Source organism: Erithacus rubecula (assembly GCF_903797595.1).
Source record: "Erithacus rubecula genome assembly, chromosome: 21".
Lineage (NCBI taxonomy): Eukaryota > Metazoa > Chordata > Aves > Passeriformes > Muscicapidae > Erithacus > Erithacus rubecula.
Window position 1 is genome coordinate 10,314,052 of NC_136673.1, and position 17,189 is coordinate 10,331,240.

General features: G+C 59.1%; 3 protein-coding genes across 3 annotated transcripts in view; 1 reads left to right on the forward strand and 2 right to left on the reverse strand.

Moving 5' to 3' along the window:
* Positions 1–17,189, reverse strand: part of NDOR1 (NADPH dependent diflavin oxidoreductase 1) — a 145,681-nt gene that overhangs the window by 29,456 nt on the left and 99,036 nt on the right. The window lies entirely within an intron of this gene.
* Positions 184–7,016, reverse strand: LOC306810937 (ectonucleoside triphosphate diphosphohydrolase 8-like). The gene is made up of 10 exons (XM_079324097.1): positions 6,856–7,016; positions 6,163–6,307; positions 5,409–5,526; positions 4,622–4,772; positions 4,000–4,159; positions 3,170–3,400; positions 2,416–2,676; positions 1,997–2,107; positions 1,591–1,728; positions 184–1,267 (listed from the first exon to the last, which is right to left on the reverse strand). The coding sequence occupies exons 2-10, from the start codon at positions 6,286–6,288 to the stop codon at positions 1,058–1,060; spliced, it is 1,506 nt and encodes a 501-aa protein (XP_079180223.1). The 5' UTR covers positions 6,289–6,307; positions 6,856–7,016; the 3' UTR covers positions 184–1,057.
* Positions 10,917–17,078, forward strand: ENTPD8 (ectonucleoside triphosphate diphosphohydrolase 8). Its single transcript, XM_079324098.1, has 9 exons — positions 10,917–11,070; positions 11,484–11,601; positions 12,588–12,738; positions 13,201–13,360; positions 13,966–14,196; positions 14,690–14,950; positions 15,348–15,458; positions 15,613–15,747; positions 16,610–17,078. Exons 1-9 carry the CDS (start codon positions 10,951–10,953, stop codon positions 16,799–16,801), a joined length of 1,479 nt encoding a protein of 492 aa, XP_079180224.1. The 5' UTR covers positions 10,917–10,950; the 3' UTR covers positions 16,802–17,078.

Genomic DNA, 17,189 nt, shown 5'->3' on the forward strand with positions numbered 1-17,189 from the left:
GCCCACGGCCTTTACCTTTGGTTCTACTCGTTTTTAGCTGCTCTGTGGATGATTCATGTTCTTGTTTGCGTTCTCACAGTGAGGAGACCTTTGGTGTCCCTGTGGAATGCTGGGCACCTCACAGCTCTCATCATGCAAATAAACATTGCAGAAGGCAGCCCGTGGGGAAATGGCTGCTACTTTGCTCCCAAATCATTGTGATTTTATTACTTCCATCTCCCAGGTAACAGCTGGCAACTCAGGGGAGAGGCAACAAACCTATGGGAGGTGTCCCTGGAGACACTGAGGTGTCTGCTGGACCTTGGAGTGGAGCCAACAGGGCATGAGGACAGGTCTTTTCCTTCCCAGAGTGGGGAGTCCCACTGACTTGGCTGTGAGTGGGATTCCCCAAAAATATAAGGGAAGCCCTGGGAGCTGCCTCTGCCATGTCCTTGCAGCGTTCCCAAGTCACCCTGTGCTGGAAAGGGAGGATGAACTGTCCGCCAGGCACAGGCCATGGGCTGCAGCTGGACTGGAGAGGAACCTCATGCAGGAGAGGAGGGGGCTGCCATCCCCCAAGTCTAAGGCAGAGCCCTGTCTATCAGGCCAGTGTCCCCCAGACCCCCAATGCTACAGCCCCTGGGGCTGGTGCTGGCCATGGGAGATGCAGACCCTGGCCCTGGGATGGGGCAGGACGTATGTGTCCCACCCAGGGTTTCTGCTCTGGTCTGTAACCAGCCCTGTGACAGTCCCACTGCTGCCAGACCCCCCTAATCCCCATCTCCAGCCACTCCACAGCATGGTGGTCCCCAGGCCCCAGCACTGAGCCCCTGCCCCACATGGCCAAGCCCTCCCTCCTGGAACATCTCCAACCAGCAGCGCAGGGAAAGGAGAACTGGAGAGCACACAGCTATAAGGAGGGTGTTTTACAGCTGGGCCAGTTCCAGCTCACCAGGCCAGGACTCAGGACACCCAGGACAAGTCCTCTGGGCACACAAGGGTGATTCCTGGGAAGCAGCTCCTTGCAAAGGTGTGACAGCAGGACTCAGTGGCCTCCCAGCCTCTGGAGGCAATGCTGCTACAGCTGTTCATAGCCTGAGGAGCTTCTCTGGTAGCACATGGCTGTGAGCAGGCAGAAGGTGAGGATGAGCATGATGGCCAGCAGAACTGTGGCTGCTATCCAGATGCTTCTCGGGAGCTCTGTGACTGCTGTGAGAGGCTCCGAGGGGATGATGTTGGTGAGATTGAGCATGCAGCCCAGAGCCCAGCCCACATCTATGTCAGCAACCTGCACAGATAGACAGGAGAGAGGGATGGGAAAGCTGCAAAGTACAAACTAGAGAAGAGCTTGCACCCCCGGATCCTGCTTCACAACTACCATTTCTGTGCCCATCTTGGGCTGCAGGAGCCCCAGCAGTGACATAAACTGGGAGAGAGCACACAGGGCCAGGCCAGATGTCCCAGCAGCTGTTGTGTGCAGCTCAAGAGCTTTGTTGGGTACGGGCTGTGGAGCTGTGCTGCCCTGGTATGCCCCATCCCCAGCAGCAGGGTGGGCACAAGGCACTTCAGAGCACAAGTGTGGAAGCTGGGGGCTAACAGACACTGTCCTACCTGCCGGACAAAGTGGATGTTAGGCCATGTTGTGCTGTTGAATTTGTAGCCTTGCAGGAGAAGGGTGAGGGTGTAGGAGATGGCTGTGCAGGCGTCACGGAGCTGCCTCCTGCTCGACGTGGGGAACAACCCCTGCACCTGCAGAGGTGGGAGAACAGGGATGGACACAGAGCAGTGCTGGATGTGCCCACACTGGGGAACTGCCCCTCAGGGCAGCTGGGAGCAAAGACTGGAAGAGCAAGGAGACCCCAGGGGGCCGTAGGCTGTTCTCCCATCTCTTTCCAGGTGCAGAGACCTTTCTGATCCTTCTGGCTCTCTACAACTGAGCACAGCAGAGGGTGGGCTGTAGATGAGCCTTCAGGCTGCCCAGTGCCCAGGTGAAATGCACTCCTGGTCAGAATCTCACCTGTTCCCAGCTGCTGTTGCAGATCTCCCAGATGGTGGCATTTACCAAGCTAAGGGACTGCCCTCCTGTCAGGTTCAGAAAATGAAGGCTGCGATAAAAACCTGAGAAGGCCTGTGGGTGTCAAGACCAAAGGTGGCAGGTTAGTGAAGCACTCAGGCCACTGATCCCCGCCCCTGTTTGCAGGGGTCCCTGTAAGGTCCCGCTCAGCACTGCAAGGTGCTGGCAGCTTGGGAGCGCTCCAAAATGGACAGGGAATGGTGCTGGGAGAACAGAGGTCTGGGGCTGCCTGGTGCACAGATCAGCACACCGTGTCTCCATGTGTCAGACAAAACCCAGCTCCCAGGGCTGGTGCTACTCAGACACTCTCCTAGAGCAGTTCTCCAGGGGTTACGCCCCAAATCCCCATTGTCCCTGCTTACCAAGAACTGTCCCCGCACGGGGGGCTGCTGCACCCCATTGAACCCACACGGCCCCTGCGCCCCGCAGCTGAAGTTGAAGAGGCTCCGCACGGCCGTGCCACACGCCGCTGGGTCCCCTGTCCCCGTCACCCTGAGGACAAGGCCGGGGCTGGCTGAGCTCGGCGCGTGCACGCAGGGGCTGTCGTAGAGCTCTGCCACGGTGAGGTTCTCCTCGTACCCCCGGGGGTAGCAGGGGTGGGAGATCTCAGCACTCGAGCTGGCCTGGAGAGAGACACAGCCATTAATGGGGCTGCGATGCCACTGAGACCTGTCCCACAGCCCACCCCTAAAAGCAGGACCTACGCCCCAGGAGGGCTGGATGCATCCCACCTGTGAGCTCCCTGAGCGCCCCTGCCTCCCACAGCACTGGGCTCTGCCTCTGTCCCAGCCACTTGTGCAGGGACTGTGCTGGGAAACCTCTCTCTGGGCAGAAGTGGACCGAGGGCAAGAGAATGGTGACAGCAAAGACCTACAGGTACATCTGGGCTCAGGGAATTACAACAAATGCCACTGCATGTCAAGATGTGGGCAGAAGGGAGCCCTGGCTGACAACTACCACCACCTTCCATCCAAATTAGGCAAGCTTTTGCTTCCCTAGATAAAATCCAAGCTTCTGCCAACTCCCAACTCTTTGCCCTCAGGCACACCCAACGTTGCAGGGGGAGATGTGCCATGCACTGGGAGGTGGCTGAGCAGCCCCCGTGTCCTGTGGCACCTGGTGCAGAGCTGCCAGCAGCATCTTCAGGGCCTGGCTCTGCCCGTAGCACAGGTAGCTGTGGCTGTACAGAGAGTAGTTGGTGCCGTAGAGCCGGAAGAACACGGACGTGTTCCTGTCCTCCACAGGCACCCCGGGCTGGAAGGTGATCTGCGTCGAGGCACCGCCAAGGTCCAGAGCTCCCACAACCTCGGTGTCCTGGGGATGTTCCCATTTCTCTGCAAACGAGAACTGGCCCAACACACAGCAACAGTAAGGCTGAGCTGCAGGCACTCATGCTCACACTCACGCTCACGCTCACACTCACACTCACACTCACACTCACGCTCACACTAACGCTCACGCTCACGCTCACGCTCACACTCCCTTCTCTTAAGGAGTTTTGGGCTCAGAAGCCCCAGAGGCATTTTCCATGTGCTCCTGGCTCCCTGTTTCACCCCTGCCTGCCCACATCCTCCTCAACCCACAGACCCTTCCAAGGAGCATTGAGGCATGGCCTCTTGGCTGCTGCACATCTGCTGGGACCCAGACACTCTGAGCAGGGAGAAAGGAATGGTATCACCCAGAGGCTGATACCGCTGCCATATCCTTGGGATCCCAAAATCCACCCGTGTGTCAGCACACGAGAGCACAGGGCCAAGCTGAGATGGATCCTGTTAATCACATGAATGGGGTTGAATCTGCAGCCCACGGCCACAGGGGATATTTGATTGGGTGACCAGTGCCCCAAAGCTCTGTTCTTCCCTCCTCTGCAAATATGGAAATCCAGCTGCAGCTCAGACAGGGACATTCTCCCCACTCCCCTGCCCGGCCCTCTCCCCGAGCTGCACCTTGATCAGTGTCTGCAGCAGGTAGTTGACAGTGATCCAGCCAAAGGAGCCCTCCTCGCTGCCCGTCAGGATCCGAGCGCCACGGAAATCCACAGGGTACTGCCCTATGGCCTTGGACACCTCGGCAAAGATCCGCTCGGCCTTGGTGCTGTTCTCCTCCCTGGCAGCAAAGGCACAAAGCCCTCAGCTGCCGCAGGAGCCGGGCTGGCAGCGAGAGGCTGCTGTGCCCTGCCAAGGAGCTGCTCAGAGACATCTCCCCTGCCTGCAGGCGGCTCCTGCAAAGCCCCAATCCCTCACCCGGGGGCCCCTGGCAATCTCCCCAAAAACACTGCCCACAGGCTCTGCTGGAGCACTGGGAAAGGCCGTGCCAGCCTGGCAAAGGGGGCTCATCCCCTCTGGGGCTGCTGCCAGGCCGGGGCTGCACAGGGCTGGGCATGTGCCCTGGGCACGGCTGGCGGCTCTCCCGGACACCCCAGGCTCGGCAGACAGCCACGCTCTGCCCATCCCCACGGCCCGCCCGGGCAGCACCCCTGTGGCCCAGCCCCTGTGCCCGCTGCCAGCCCCGGCTCTGGAGCAGCAGCGCCGGGAAGGGCGGCAGGTGCCAGCCGGGCCGTGCCGGTACCTCAGCAGCCGCATGCCGGCCGTGGCCCCCAGGTACGTGGGGGTCTCCCGCTGCTGCTCGGCCGGGATGATCTGCATGGCCTTGTCCAGGCAAGGCTTCAGGCTGGCGCCAGCCCCCGCAGGGTCGTCTGCGTAGCTGGAGATGCCGGGTCCTGCCACAGGGAACCGGGGATGGAGAGAGCCCAGGGCTACCCGCAGGGACAGCACAGCAGGGGACATGTCTGCCCATTCTCCAGGGAGCTCTGCTGGGCCTGATCAGACACACCCTGATGTCCCAGCCATAGCCCCAGTCCTGCTTCTTTGGAGCTGCACAGAAACCGAAATGCGAACTGCTGCCCCTGGGAGATGTCAGGCAGCATCTGAGTGGAGACACCGGATTGCTCAGTGACATGTGCAGAGCTTTTGGGAGTCCCTGCAGGCACGCGAAGTTGCCCAAATGAAGCAGGTGTAAACAGATGTGGTAAGAAGAGTCAGGGAAGGTGAGGCAGGCAAGAAGGAGCAAACTGCATATCCAGCATCTCCAGCTGTCAGGTGATGCCTATCTGGACAGGACTGGCTGCAGGACCCGAGCTAAGTGGGAGCCCAATCCCTCCCCCACCTCTGCACCTCCCAATGACTGTAGGGCTCCCTCAGGTACAGACTATCCCTCGACCCTTTCCTGTGATTCCTCACAGGACAATCTCCCTTCAGCCCAAAGCAGGGTGAAAGACTGGGATCAGTGCTTTGAGAGTTTGGGACAGCAATCCAGGAGCCTGGGAGAGAGGGAGGACAGATCCCAGCACACTCACCAGACACAGAGCAGGCCTCCACCTGGGAGACGATGCCAGTGCCGTTCTCCTTGTGCGCCGGCCACCGGTAGATGTAGAGGGACGTGTGTGTGGAGCCAGCATCAAACACCAGACCATACTGGGGGGGCACAGGGGACACAGGGTCACAGCTGGCTTGGGGCTGCACCAAGTGCCACGGGGGTTTCTAAGAGCTCCTGCTTCCCCTGTGTGACCATGAGCAGCAGAGGTCTGCACATCCACCCTCCCTTCAGCAGCCCTGCTCCATCTCTAACGGTTTCGCCACTCCAGCGAGTTACAGCTCAGCAAGGACGTGCAGGTCAGCGGGGTGAGCTGCAGAGCAGGGAGGCATCCAGGCATGGCCCAAAGGGCTCAGGCTGCTCTCAGGCCTTTGGCAAACCTCACAAAATCTGACATTTTTTAGCAGATCAACAGCAGAAACCACTAGGGGAGAGAGGAGTAAACCCAACAGGTGATCTGGATGTCTGAAAACAGGGAAGAGTGCCTGCAATGGCAGATGGAGCAGTCCTGGAGAGAAGGCTGCACTTCTCTCTTCCATCCTTAGAAAGTAGCCAGGACCGTGGTTTGGGGGAGGCTGATCTGCCCACAGCCACCCTGATGAGGCTAAGTCCTGAAAAGCTGAGCTGGTTATAGGAAAACCTGCAAGCTGAAAGGAAGATAGGGCTGATGGAAGAATTCGAGGTGGAAAGGGGCTGGTGGCATTCCCAGGCTCCCCCAGGTCTCACTGGATACCTACTTTGATCCTGGTAGGAAGGACAGCATTCTTTGCCGGGATCAGGACCAGGACGAAGACGGCCACCGTCAGGAGTCCCAGCACGGCCGCCGAGCCCCAGCCCACCACCCTGAGCAGGCGCGGCGGCATCGATAGGCTTTGGGGAGGTCTGTAGAAGGGATGGATTTGGGAGGGGTCACTGGGGAGGGATGGTCTTCGGGAGGTATGTGGGGAGGCGTGGTCTCTAGGAGGAGGGTCTGCAGACAGGGACAGCGGGGAGGGGCGGCTTTTGGGAGGAGGGTGTGTGGGGCGGGAGGGTCTTTAGGAGGAGGGTTTAGGCAGGCATGGTCTTTGGGAGGCGGGTCTGGGGGGCGGGATGGTCTTTGGGTGGAGGATGTGCTTGAGGGATGGTCTTTGGGAAGATCTTCGGGACGTGGGATTTTTGGGAGGTCTGTGGGAAGGGATGGTTTGGGGAGGGTCTGCGAGGAGAAAGGGACTTTGCCAGAGCAGCCCCAAGCCGCCTGCTTCTGCCCTGAGCCTCCAGCCCCTCCGGGGGTCCCCTTGTCCCTGCAGCTCGTGGTTCCCCCGACCCCCTAAGTGACCCCCTGGCACCCGAGGTGGGCGCGTGGGGAGACCATGAATTTGTCTCCCCGGCCCGAGCCGCCGGGAAGAGGCAGGGGCGAAGCTCCCGCCTGCCGCGGTCCGGCCGTCCCGTACCTGTGCCCGGAGCCCTGTCCGTCCCTTCGTGGGGCGGCGATCGGGGCACAGCCCGCTCCCCGCCGGCTCCGGGCCCAGCCCGCCCCGGCAGAACAGAGCGAAGCGAAAGCGAAGCTGAGCCGCTCTCGGACGTCCGGGTCCGGCCCCGGCCGGGGCGGGCTCTGGGCGCTGCCGCGGGCGGAGAGAGCGGGGAGCTCGGGGCTGCCACTGCCCGCACGGGCAATGGCCCCGGCCTGTCTGGGCATCTGCCTGTACCCCTGCCTGTACCCTGCCAGTACCCTCCCTGTACTCCTGACTATACCTTCCCTGTACCCTGCCTGGACACCTGCCTGTACCCTGCCAGTACCCTGCTTGTACCCTCCCCGTACCCCTGATTATACCCTTCCTGTCCCTTGCCTGGACATCTGCCTGTACCCTGCCTGCACACCTGCCTGTACCCTGCCTGCACCCTGCCTGCACATCTGCCTGTAATCTCCCCGTACCCTGCCTGGACATCTGCCTGTACCCCTGTCTGTACCATGCCTGGACATCTGCCTGTGTCCCTGCCTGTACCTCTGCCTGTACCCTCCGTGTACCCTGCCTGCACATCTGCCTGTAACCTCCCTGTACCCTGCCTGGACATCTGCCTGTACCTTACCTGGACATCTGCCCATACCCCTGTCTGTACCCGGCCTGCTCCCTGCCTGCACTCCTGCCTAGACATCTGCCTGTACCCTGCCTGTACCCTCCCTGTACATCTGCCTGTACCCTGCCTACACCTCTGCCCTACTCTACTGGTATGTCTGCCTGTATCTCTGCCCGTACCCTGCCTGCTCCCTGCCTGTACTGTCCCAAAGCCACGGGACTCTGGCCATGGACAGGTGCTGGCCAAAGGGACAGACAGGACCAGTGATGGCTCCCTAATCGTGGGGAGAGTTCGGTTCCTGCCTGTGGGTATGGATCCCAGCTGGATGGCTGTGGGGACAGCTCTTCATCTGTCAGGTCCTTCCTCTTTCTGTCCCGAACCCTGCTGCCAGCCCGGCTCCGCCTGCCGCAGGACAGTGGGGTCCTGCAGAGCCGGGTGACAGCAGGGGGACAGCATGGGGACAGGACAGGCTCGGCCCCTCACGGTGTTTGTGCTACAGGTCTGGCAGGGGTGTCTGAGGCTCCTGGAGCTCAGCTGCCGCCTCGTCCCGGCGCAAGGCGCTCGCAGGCTCCGGGGGCAGAGGCTGCCTGGATCTGTCCCCTCGCTGATCTCCGCGGGCAGCGCAGCGCTCCAGCTGCCGGGCTGAGCCGCTCCTCCAGCAGCGAAGTGGTTAATCCCGAGTGCTCATTCCACCCCGGCTCTCCAGCCCCAGCCCCGCTGCCTCCCGACAAGCGCTCTCCTGGGCAGGTTACTGGTCCAGGTCCAAGGGGAGGGCCACGCCGGCGGCGCAGCCTTTGTCCCAGGAGCGGGCTCCCGGCTCAGGTACGCGCTGGGGGCCCGAGCGGCGCCGGAGCCAGCGGGGTGAGCGGGGGCAGGCGCCGGGGGAGCCGGGGATGGAGCTGGTCTGGGAGAGGGCCCTGGGCAGCAGCGGGGGCGGTGCTGGGGGGAAACACGCTCGGTGGGCTGGTGTGGCACGGCGAGAGTGCTGGGGCGGCCACTCGCAGCACGGGGTGCCCAGGTGCAGGGGGCAGAGGAGCACGGAGGGGACAGGGACCGGGCACAGAGGGCACTGCAAGCCCCAGCGCTGGTGGGAGGTGGGATGCAGGGAACTGCTCTGCCTGGCAAGGATGCTCCTAGCAATCCACAGTCCCCCTCCTAGATCCTTCATAGCCATTTCGGCTTTCAAATCCCAAAGGTGCCCAGTGGGAAGTCAGGCCCCCATTGTCCTGAGCAGCAGGCAGTTTAGATCCAGCGGTGGCTCTGAGCCTTTAGCCCAAATTTTTGAGGCCCCGCTCCCTGTGCACGAGGGATGCTGCGAGGGACATCCCACAGGTGTTTGTCAAGCCCTTCATCATGGGCAGCCCTACACAAACAAGTGCAGACCTGATCCAGCTGCTGGGCACTGCTGGAAACTCTCTGCATCTGGAAATGGGCAGGCACTGTGCAGCATCATCCCTCCTCTGCAGCTCTGGATCCTGATCCTGAACGGGTAGTAGCAGCTATTGGAGCTGGCCAGCCTCGGGATGCTACAGAAAACCCGGGCTGATCGATAAGCTTCTCACATTGTTTCCCATGCACTGGGCTCCGTTCCTGTGCCCTGTTCTCCTGCCTGGGAGAACTGGCTCTGTGCTGCTTTGGATGTTGCCCCCTGTTTAATCAAAATGGGAATTAATCCCTGCCAGAGCAAGAGGAGCCCATTTCCCACCCTCTCCTGCATGCAGCACAGTGCAATTTATCACCAATTTGTGTCCTTCCATTCCACAGTGCCTGGAACAGAATTTTACAGGAGGTAGTCTGGGGACTTTTGCCATTGCTTTGTTTGTTACTTGGAGCAGATGAATCACATCCCAACGGTGCAGTTTTATCTGGGCACACTCCAGCAGGGCTGGTAGGACTGCAGATATGACAACTGGGGACATAGTTAAGTGCTTATCATGGTGATGCTGGCTTAATGGTTGGAGTCTGAGATTACTTTGAATTGATCACCACTTTAATGTCCTGAAGAGGTCCTTAATGATTTTCTCTTTCTATGTCAGGAAATTAGCTGATTCCATATAATCTCTTCTGGCCATAGCCACTGCAGAGGCAAGGCCCCTGGCTATAGGACAAGGTCTGATGGTGGCCCCATGTCCCATGACATGGGCCTGAAGAACAGCTATTCTCATGCCATGTGGGAGATTGGTCACCCTTGTGTGTTGCCAGAGATGCTGAGTCCAAAACAGGAATCAACATTTCCTTTTATCTTGTCAAAGATCTTTCCACTGACCTGGGAAAGGGGCAGGAGAATTTCTCAGAGATTTTATGCACTCACAGAATTGTGTAGCCAAGTGACAGCTCCAGGTTCCACCAAAAGCACTGATGATAAACCACATCTCTGGTGCCCAGGGCTCTCAGGCCATCCAAAGTTTTCAGCTGGAGTATGAAGCAAGGTCAGCCTGGCTCCCAGGAGGCATCCTGCCTGTGTGGCTCATGGCACTGGGCAGGGTAGTGCAGGAGGAGAAAGGAGAGCTGTGCATTTCAGAAAGCACATCTGGGCCAGTTGTGGTGTGCTGATACCATAGATATCTCAGCTGCCCTGTGCTGAGGCTGTCACAGAGAACCAGACTCTGCTTTGCTGCAATTTCTTAGGGGTGTTTGGGGGCCATTTCTGCTGGGAGCTGAGCTCTAGATGGACAAGTGGGAAGTGCTCTAGTTCCCAGGGACAATCGCTCTGGGCATTCCAGCCTGGCCATGGGCTGTGTGCCCAGCTTCCTTCCTCTGCCCTCCTGCCTGCCCTTGGGGCTGCAGGAGAGGTGTGGGGATCACAGCAGACGTGGAGACTGTCCCTGTGTGCCTACATGCTGTAGCATCAGCAAGAGCTGGGCCAAGCAGGAGACACATAGCTGGAGATGCTGTTTCCTGCCTGGAGAAGAGAGGACCCTCCCAGGGACAATCTGGTCCTGCTGGGCAACAGATATGACCTGGTCCCAAGTGTTGTGGGATGGTTTTTGAGGTGGCAGAATGTGGGTGCTGGAGGGATGTGGCTCTGCACCCCAGAGGAGATGGTCACACTGGTACCCTGCCAGGCCACGACCCTGCTCCCAGCTTGGAACTCCAGCTAGCCAGGGCCAGGCTTCCTGATACTGCTGGGAAGGAAGCTGCTGGCTTGCCAGCCAGGCAACAGCTTGAGCAGGGCAGTGGGCTGGGGTCCAGAGGGACCTGAGGGGCTGCAGGTGAAAAGGCAGGGCTGAAAAAGCTGTGCTGAAGATCCTCCAAGGAGGGAGTGCTTAGAATGGCAGGGTGTCCCAGCCCTGAGGCTGCCAGCAGCCCTACTGGGATGGGTCCAGAGGAGCCCATGGATATTATCCTCTTCCATGCTAAGAGCAGCCATGCACCAGAGAATAGCTCCATTGTCAGGAAGGGGAAAGTCCTATATCCACCCATGAGGTGTGAGCTGGGGGCTGGGGCTGTCCTTGCAGGTTGGAGGAGGAATGGGCTCCAAAGCCAAGGCCGTTGCTGGTCTCCTGGCAGCCACCTGTGTGTGCAGTGTCATCGCCCTCATTCTGAGCGTCGTGAATGTGAAGGATGTGCTTCTTCCCCCCAGCACCAAGGTAGGGTCCTCGGGAGGAGCACAGCTCTCACTTGACTGCTGGCTATCTGCTGGGTGTTGGATATTGCCTGGTTTTCAGACAGGCTGTGCTGTTTGTGACCAACATGGGGACAGAGCCCTGCACACACTGGGGTGCTCTGGCTGAATCTGGTCACTGTGCCTGACCCCACAGCACATGGTTTTGCATCCCAAAGCACTGCCAGCTCCAGAGGCTTGAGATGGATCCTTCTCCCCAAGACAGCTGGTGACTGCAATGCCACCAGACTTTTTCAGTCGTGGTGACCACCAGTCTTGTTTGGCTACTCAAGGCTCCCCTGCCCATTGGGAGCTCTGATGGCTCTCCTGGAGCTTCTCTTGCTCTGCAGTGGGTGATGCTGGTCATGGGGTGACCCTGTGTCCCCTGTGCCCCCCCAGTATGGTCTGGTGTTTGATGCTGGCTCCACACACACGTCCCTCTACATCTACCGGTGGCCGGCGGACAAGGAGAACGGCACCGGCATCGTCTCCCAGGTGGAGGCCTGCTCTGTGTCTGGTGAGTGTGCTGGGATCTGTCCTTCCTCTCTATGCCCAGCTCACCTGTGGCTGGCCAGCCTTGGTGCTGCCCTGCGTAGCTGTTCCACACACCAGTGCCAGGTGTGATAAACGCAAATTTATTTATTGGCCATTTTTAAATACCCACAGGGGCTTTTATTGCTATTGCAAAAAATGCTGTCAGACAAGGACAAGTCTCTCTGAAGGAAATGCCCAGGATAGACAACAGATCTAGGATCAGATGGAGCCAGGCTGAGGCTAGCAAAGGCCACCAGGCCAGGACAGAGGTGCCTGGGCAGGGGTGCAAGAGGGCTCAGAACTTGCCTTGTCCTCATGTCCCTCTCAGCAGCAACGGCACAGCAGTTACTGGTTAACTGCAAAGGTCTGGCTGAGGGCAAAGTGTAAAGCAAGGGGTGCCTGGGCTAATGGCAATAAATGAGTGCAAAGCTCCTGGGAAGATAAAAAGTGAGATTTCCACCCAAGAGCCTGTCCCTACTGACTGCAGGGCTATACCGGGTTCTCAGATCCAGTGCCAGCCTCTAAAAATAGGGAGGCTGTGCAAGGGCACCTCTGTGTGCCTATCAGCTCTATGTGTCCTTGCAGCAGGATGCAGGACACCCCATTCCTTACTCAGGAAAATGGGGAAGAGCTGTGTTTGTGGCCAGATCCTGCAGGACTGACTGGCCATGCCCAGCACTTTGGCCGCTCCAGGATCAAGCCCGTGCTCAGCGTCCCCAGCCATGCCTGCAGCCCTCACTCTGCAGGGAGGAAAAGCTCCTTTGGCTCCCAGGGAGTGTGGCCATGGCACAACAGCTACCTCCTGGCAGGACAGCACCAAGCAGGGGTCAGGGATGGACCTGGCAAGTTTGAGCCTACCTGGGGCAAGCAACAAAAAACCCCTGTGGGATTTCTGGGTGGACATGTCCCCTGCTGTGCTGTCCCTGCGGGTAGCCCTGGGCTCTCTCCATCCCCGGTTCCCTGTGGCAGGACCCGGCATCTCCAGCTACGCAGACGACCCTGCGGGGGCTGGCGCCAGCCTGAAGCCTTGCCTGGACAAGGCCATGCAGATCATCCCGGCCGAGCAGCAGCGGGAGACCCCCACGTACCTGGGGGCCACGGCCGGCATGCGGCTGCTGAGGTACCGGCACGGCCTGGCTGGCACCTGCCGCCCTTCCCGGCGCTGCTGCTCCAGAGCCGGGGCTGGCAGCGGGCACAGGGGCTGGGCCACAGGGGTGCTGCCCGGGCGGGCCGTGGGGATGGGCAGAGCGTGGCTGTCTGCCGAGCCTGGGGTGTCCGGGAGAGCCGCCAGCCGTGCCCAGGGCACATGCCCAGCCCTGTGCAGCCCCGGCCTGGCAGCAGCCCCAGAGGGGATGAGCCCCCTTTGCCAGGCTGGCACGGCCTTTCCCAGTGCTCCGGCAGAGCCTGTGGGCAGTGTTTTTGGGGAGATTGCCAGGGGCCCCCGGGTGAGGGATTGGGGCTTTGCAGGAGCCGCCTGCAGGCAGGGGAGATGTCTCTGAGCAGCTCCTTGGCAGGGCACAGCAGCCTCTCGCTGCCAGCCCGGCTCCTGCGGCAGCTGAGGGCTTTGTGCCTTTGCTGCCAGGGAGGAGAACAGCACCAAGGCCGAGCGGATCTTTGCCGAGGTGTCCAAGGCCATCGGGCAGTACCCTGTGGATTTCCGTGGCGCTCGGATCCTGACGGGCAGCGAGGAGGGCTCCTTTGGCTGGATCACTGTCAACTACCTGCTGCAGACACTGATCAAGGTGCAGCTCGGGGAGAGGGCCGGGCAGGGGAGTGGGGAGAATGTCCCTGTCTGAGCTGCAGCTGGATTTCCATATTTGCAGAGGAGGGAAGAACAGAGCTTTGGGGCACTGGTCACCCAATCAAATATCCCCTGTGGCCGTGGGCTGCAGATTCAACCCCATTCATGTGATTAACAGGATCCATCTCAGCTTGGCCCTGTGCTCTCGTGTGCTGACACACGGGTGGATTTTGGGATCCCAAGGATATGGCAGCGGTATCAGCCTCTGGGTGATACCATTCCTTTCTCCCTGCTCAGAGTGTCTGGGTCCCAGCAGATGTGCAGCAGCCAAGAGGCCATGCCTCAATGCTCCTTGGAAGGGTCTGTGGGTTGAGGAGGATGTGGGCAGGCAGGGGTGAAACAGGGAGCCAGGAGCACATGGAAAATGCCTCTGGGGCTTCTGAGCCCAAAACTCCTTAAGAGAAGGGAGTGTGAGCGTGAGCGTGAGCGTGAGCGTGAGCGTTAGTGTGAGCGTGAGTGTGAGTGTGAGTGTGAGTGTGAGCGTGAGCGTGAGTGTGAGCATGAGTGCCTGCAGCTCAGCCTTACTGTTGCTGTGTGTTGGGCCAGTTCTCGTTTGCAGAGAAATGGGAACATCCCCAGGACACCGAGGTTGTGGGAGCTCTGGACCTTGGCGGTGCCTCGACGCAGATCACCTTCCAGCCCGGGGTGCCTGTGGAGGACAGGAACACGTCCGTGTTCTTCCGGCTCTACGGCACCAACTACTCTCTGTACAGCCACAGCTACCTGTGCTACGGGCAGAGCCAGGCCCTGAAGATGCTGCTGGCAGCTCTGCACCAGGTGCCACAGGACACGGGGGCTGCTCAGCCACCTCCCAGTGCATGGCACATCTCCCCCTGCAACGTTGGGTGTGCCTCAGGGCAAAGAGTTGGGAGTTGGCAGAAGCTTGGATTTTATCTAGGGAAGCAAAAGCTTGCCTCATTTGGATGGAAGGTGGTGGTAGTTGTCAGCCAGGGCTCCCTTCTGCCCACATCTTGACATGCAGTGGCATTTGTTGTAATTCCCTGAGCCCAGATGTACCTGTAGGTCTTTGCTGTCACCATTCTCTTGCCCTCGGTCCACTTCTGCCCAGAGAGAGGTTTCCCAGCACAGTCCCTGCACAAGTGGCTGGGACAGAGGCAGAGCCCAGTGCTGTGGGAGGCAGGGGCGCTCAGGGAGCTCACAGGTGGGATGCATCCAGCCCTCCTGGGGCGTAGGTCCTGCTTTTAGGGGTGGGCTGTGGGACAGGTCTCAGTGGCATCGCAGCCCCATTAATGGCTGTGTCTCTCTCCAGGCCAGCTCGAGTGCTGAGATCTCCCACCCCTGCTACCCCCGGGGGTACGAGGAGAACCTCACCGTGGCAGAGCTCTACGACAGCCCCTGCGTGCACGCGCCGAGCTCAGCCAGCCCCGGCCTTGTCCTCAGGGTGACGGGGACAGGGGACCCAGCGGCGTGTGGCACGGCCGTGCGGAGCCTCTTCAACTTCAGCTGCGGGGCGCAGGGGCCGTGTGGGTTCAATGGGGTGCAGCAGCCCCCCGTGCGGGGACAGTTCTTGGTAAGCAGCCTCTGGCCCTGCGCCTGCAGGAGGGTGGATGCAGAGAGGGAGTCTCCTCTGCCACTGATTGTGGAAAGGGGTGGGGAGAGAGGGATCCTTGGAGCTGCTTCTATCTGCAAACCTCTTCTATGCTCAGAGGTGGCTTCTGCCTCCTGCCATGTCCCAGCCTCCCCTGAGGTAGACCTTGTCTGAGGGAGCATGTCTGAGCTGGCTCAGAGTGTAAGAGCAGCCCCAGGGCTGTCAGCCAGCTCTGAGACTTGCTGATAGACCATCAAGGGGGTGCCAGATGCAGAACCCTGGGAATTACTTGGACTCTCTCCCAAGGCAAGAGGGACCCCTGGGTCTTTTCTCAGATGAGGAAGGAATTGTGGTTTTCACCATGTCCACTTCCCCCCAGGCCTTCGCTGGGTTCTACTACACCTTCAACTTCCTGAACCTGACCCGCCAGCAGTCTCTGAGTGAAGTCAACACCACAATCCTGTCCTTCTGCAGAAGGAACTGGACAGAGGTGAGAGCCCTGTGAAGGGCAGCCAGGAGCCTTGTGCTTATCCTGTCCTGAATCTCTGCCCTTGGAGCATAAGCCCTGCTGTTTCCTGGGCTAGGGAGGGTTTCTGAGCATCTCTTTCATTCTCTGTTGCTCTGTGTCTCCGATGGCCCCACAGCTGGTGCAGAGCTTCCAGCAGGATTTGAAGTACCTGCACACCTACTGCTCCGTGGGCATTTACATCCTGACACTGCTGCTCGATGGCTACAAGTTCAATGAGCACACCTGGAGCAACATCCACTTCAGCAGACAGGTAAACACCTGTGGGCAACAGGAGAGGATGGACATGTTTGGGAGCAGCATCTCTGGAGTCCTCTGTGCCAGATATGTGTCCCTGTTTCACAGCTGCTCCTCAGGGATCCCAGCAAAGCTTTGCTCTCTCTTAGCCATCCCCAAACCTCTGATCCAGCTCATGTCTCACTTTCCTTGCTGTGAACATAGCTGATTTTAAGGGGGTCAGGGAAAAGCAGAGCAGGATTTGGCCAGTTTGGTCTCTGATGTTCTTATCAGAGAAGTGATGGTGGCCCCATGATCACTTTGAACCAGAGTATGGCCTGGCCAGAATATTTCCAGGATGAGAGGGCACAGCCTCAAGTTGTGCCAGGGGAAGCTTAGTTAGGCACTGGGGATGTTTTTTTTTCATGGAAAGGATCAGGCTTTGGAACAGGCTGCCCAGGGCAGTGGTGGAGTCACCATCCCAGGAAGTGTTCAAACAACATGTGGACGTGGCACTTGAAGGATATGGCTCAGTGATGAACATGGTGATGGTGCTGGACTCGATGAGCTGAAAGGTTTTTTCTGACCTTACTGATTCTGCAGCCAAATTAGGATTACAGGGATGGAGGAAAGTGCAGATCCAAAATCATATGCAGGTCACAGAGGCATACCTGGATCAGAACAGTCATCCATGGTCAGCTTAGCCCTGGTCCCGTAGCCCTGGGGAGGGGGGTCAGGAAAGCTCTTTGTGCAACTGCTGGCAAGATCAGGTTCACCACAGCCTGGTCCCCATGGGCAATGGCAGCTGGGACAGCTTACAGGAGAGGTGCCCATCACACCAAGCTGCTGGTGCCTGGGAGAGGTGCTTTTGGATAATGCTCTGTGCTGTCTCCCCTCAGGCAGCAAACACAGACATCGGGTGGACACTGGGCTTCATGCTGAACCTCACCAACATGATCCCTGCTGAGGCTCTGCTCCATGTCAAGGGCCACCAGCCCGGCTTGTGGGCAGGGGCTGTCTCCTTCCTTGTGCTGGCCATCGTGGCAGGCCTGGTGGCTGCTTTCTTACAGTGTTTCTGGAAAACAAAGTAACTCCCAGCCTCCTGACTAGAGGGATCCTGCCCACTAAACCAGGCAGGGAAGTGGTGCAGAAATGTGGAAAGTGGAAAAGAATGAAGGCATTAGATCCATCTCTATTGCTCAGGAAATCTGACTGGGTCATCTCTGTGAATGTGGTGTCAAAGGTGTCTTGATCACTCTCCAAGAGAAAAACTCCTTTAATCTGACTGCCAAAATCTGATTGAGATTTGCTGTCTGGATGAAGCCAGAAAAATTCAAACTATAAATAAAATCAGTTTTGTTTTTCAAATATGAATGCCACTGTTCAGCCTAGCACAGTTTCCTTGGCACTCTCAGTTCTGCTGAGCTACTCTTCCAACAGCCCTGAGAGGCATCTAGCAATGGAGAGCTGTGGTGGGCA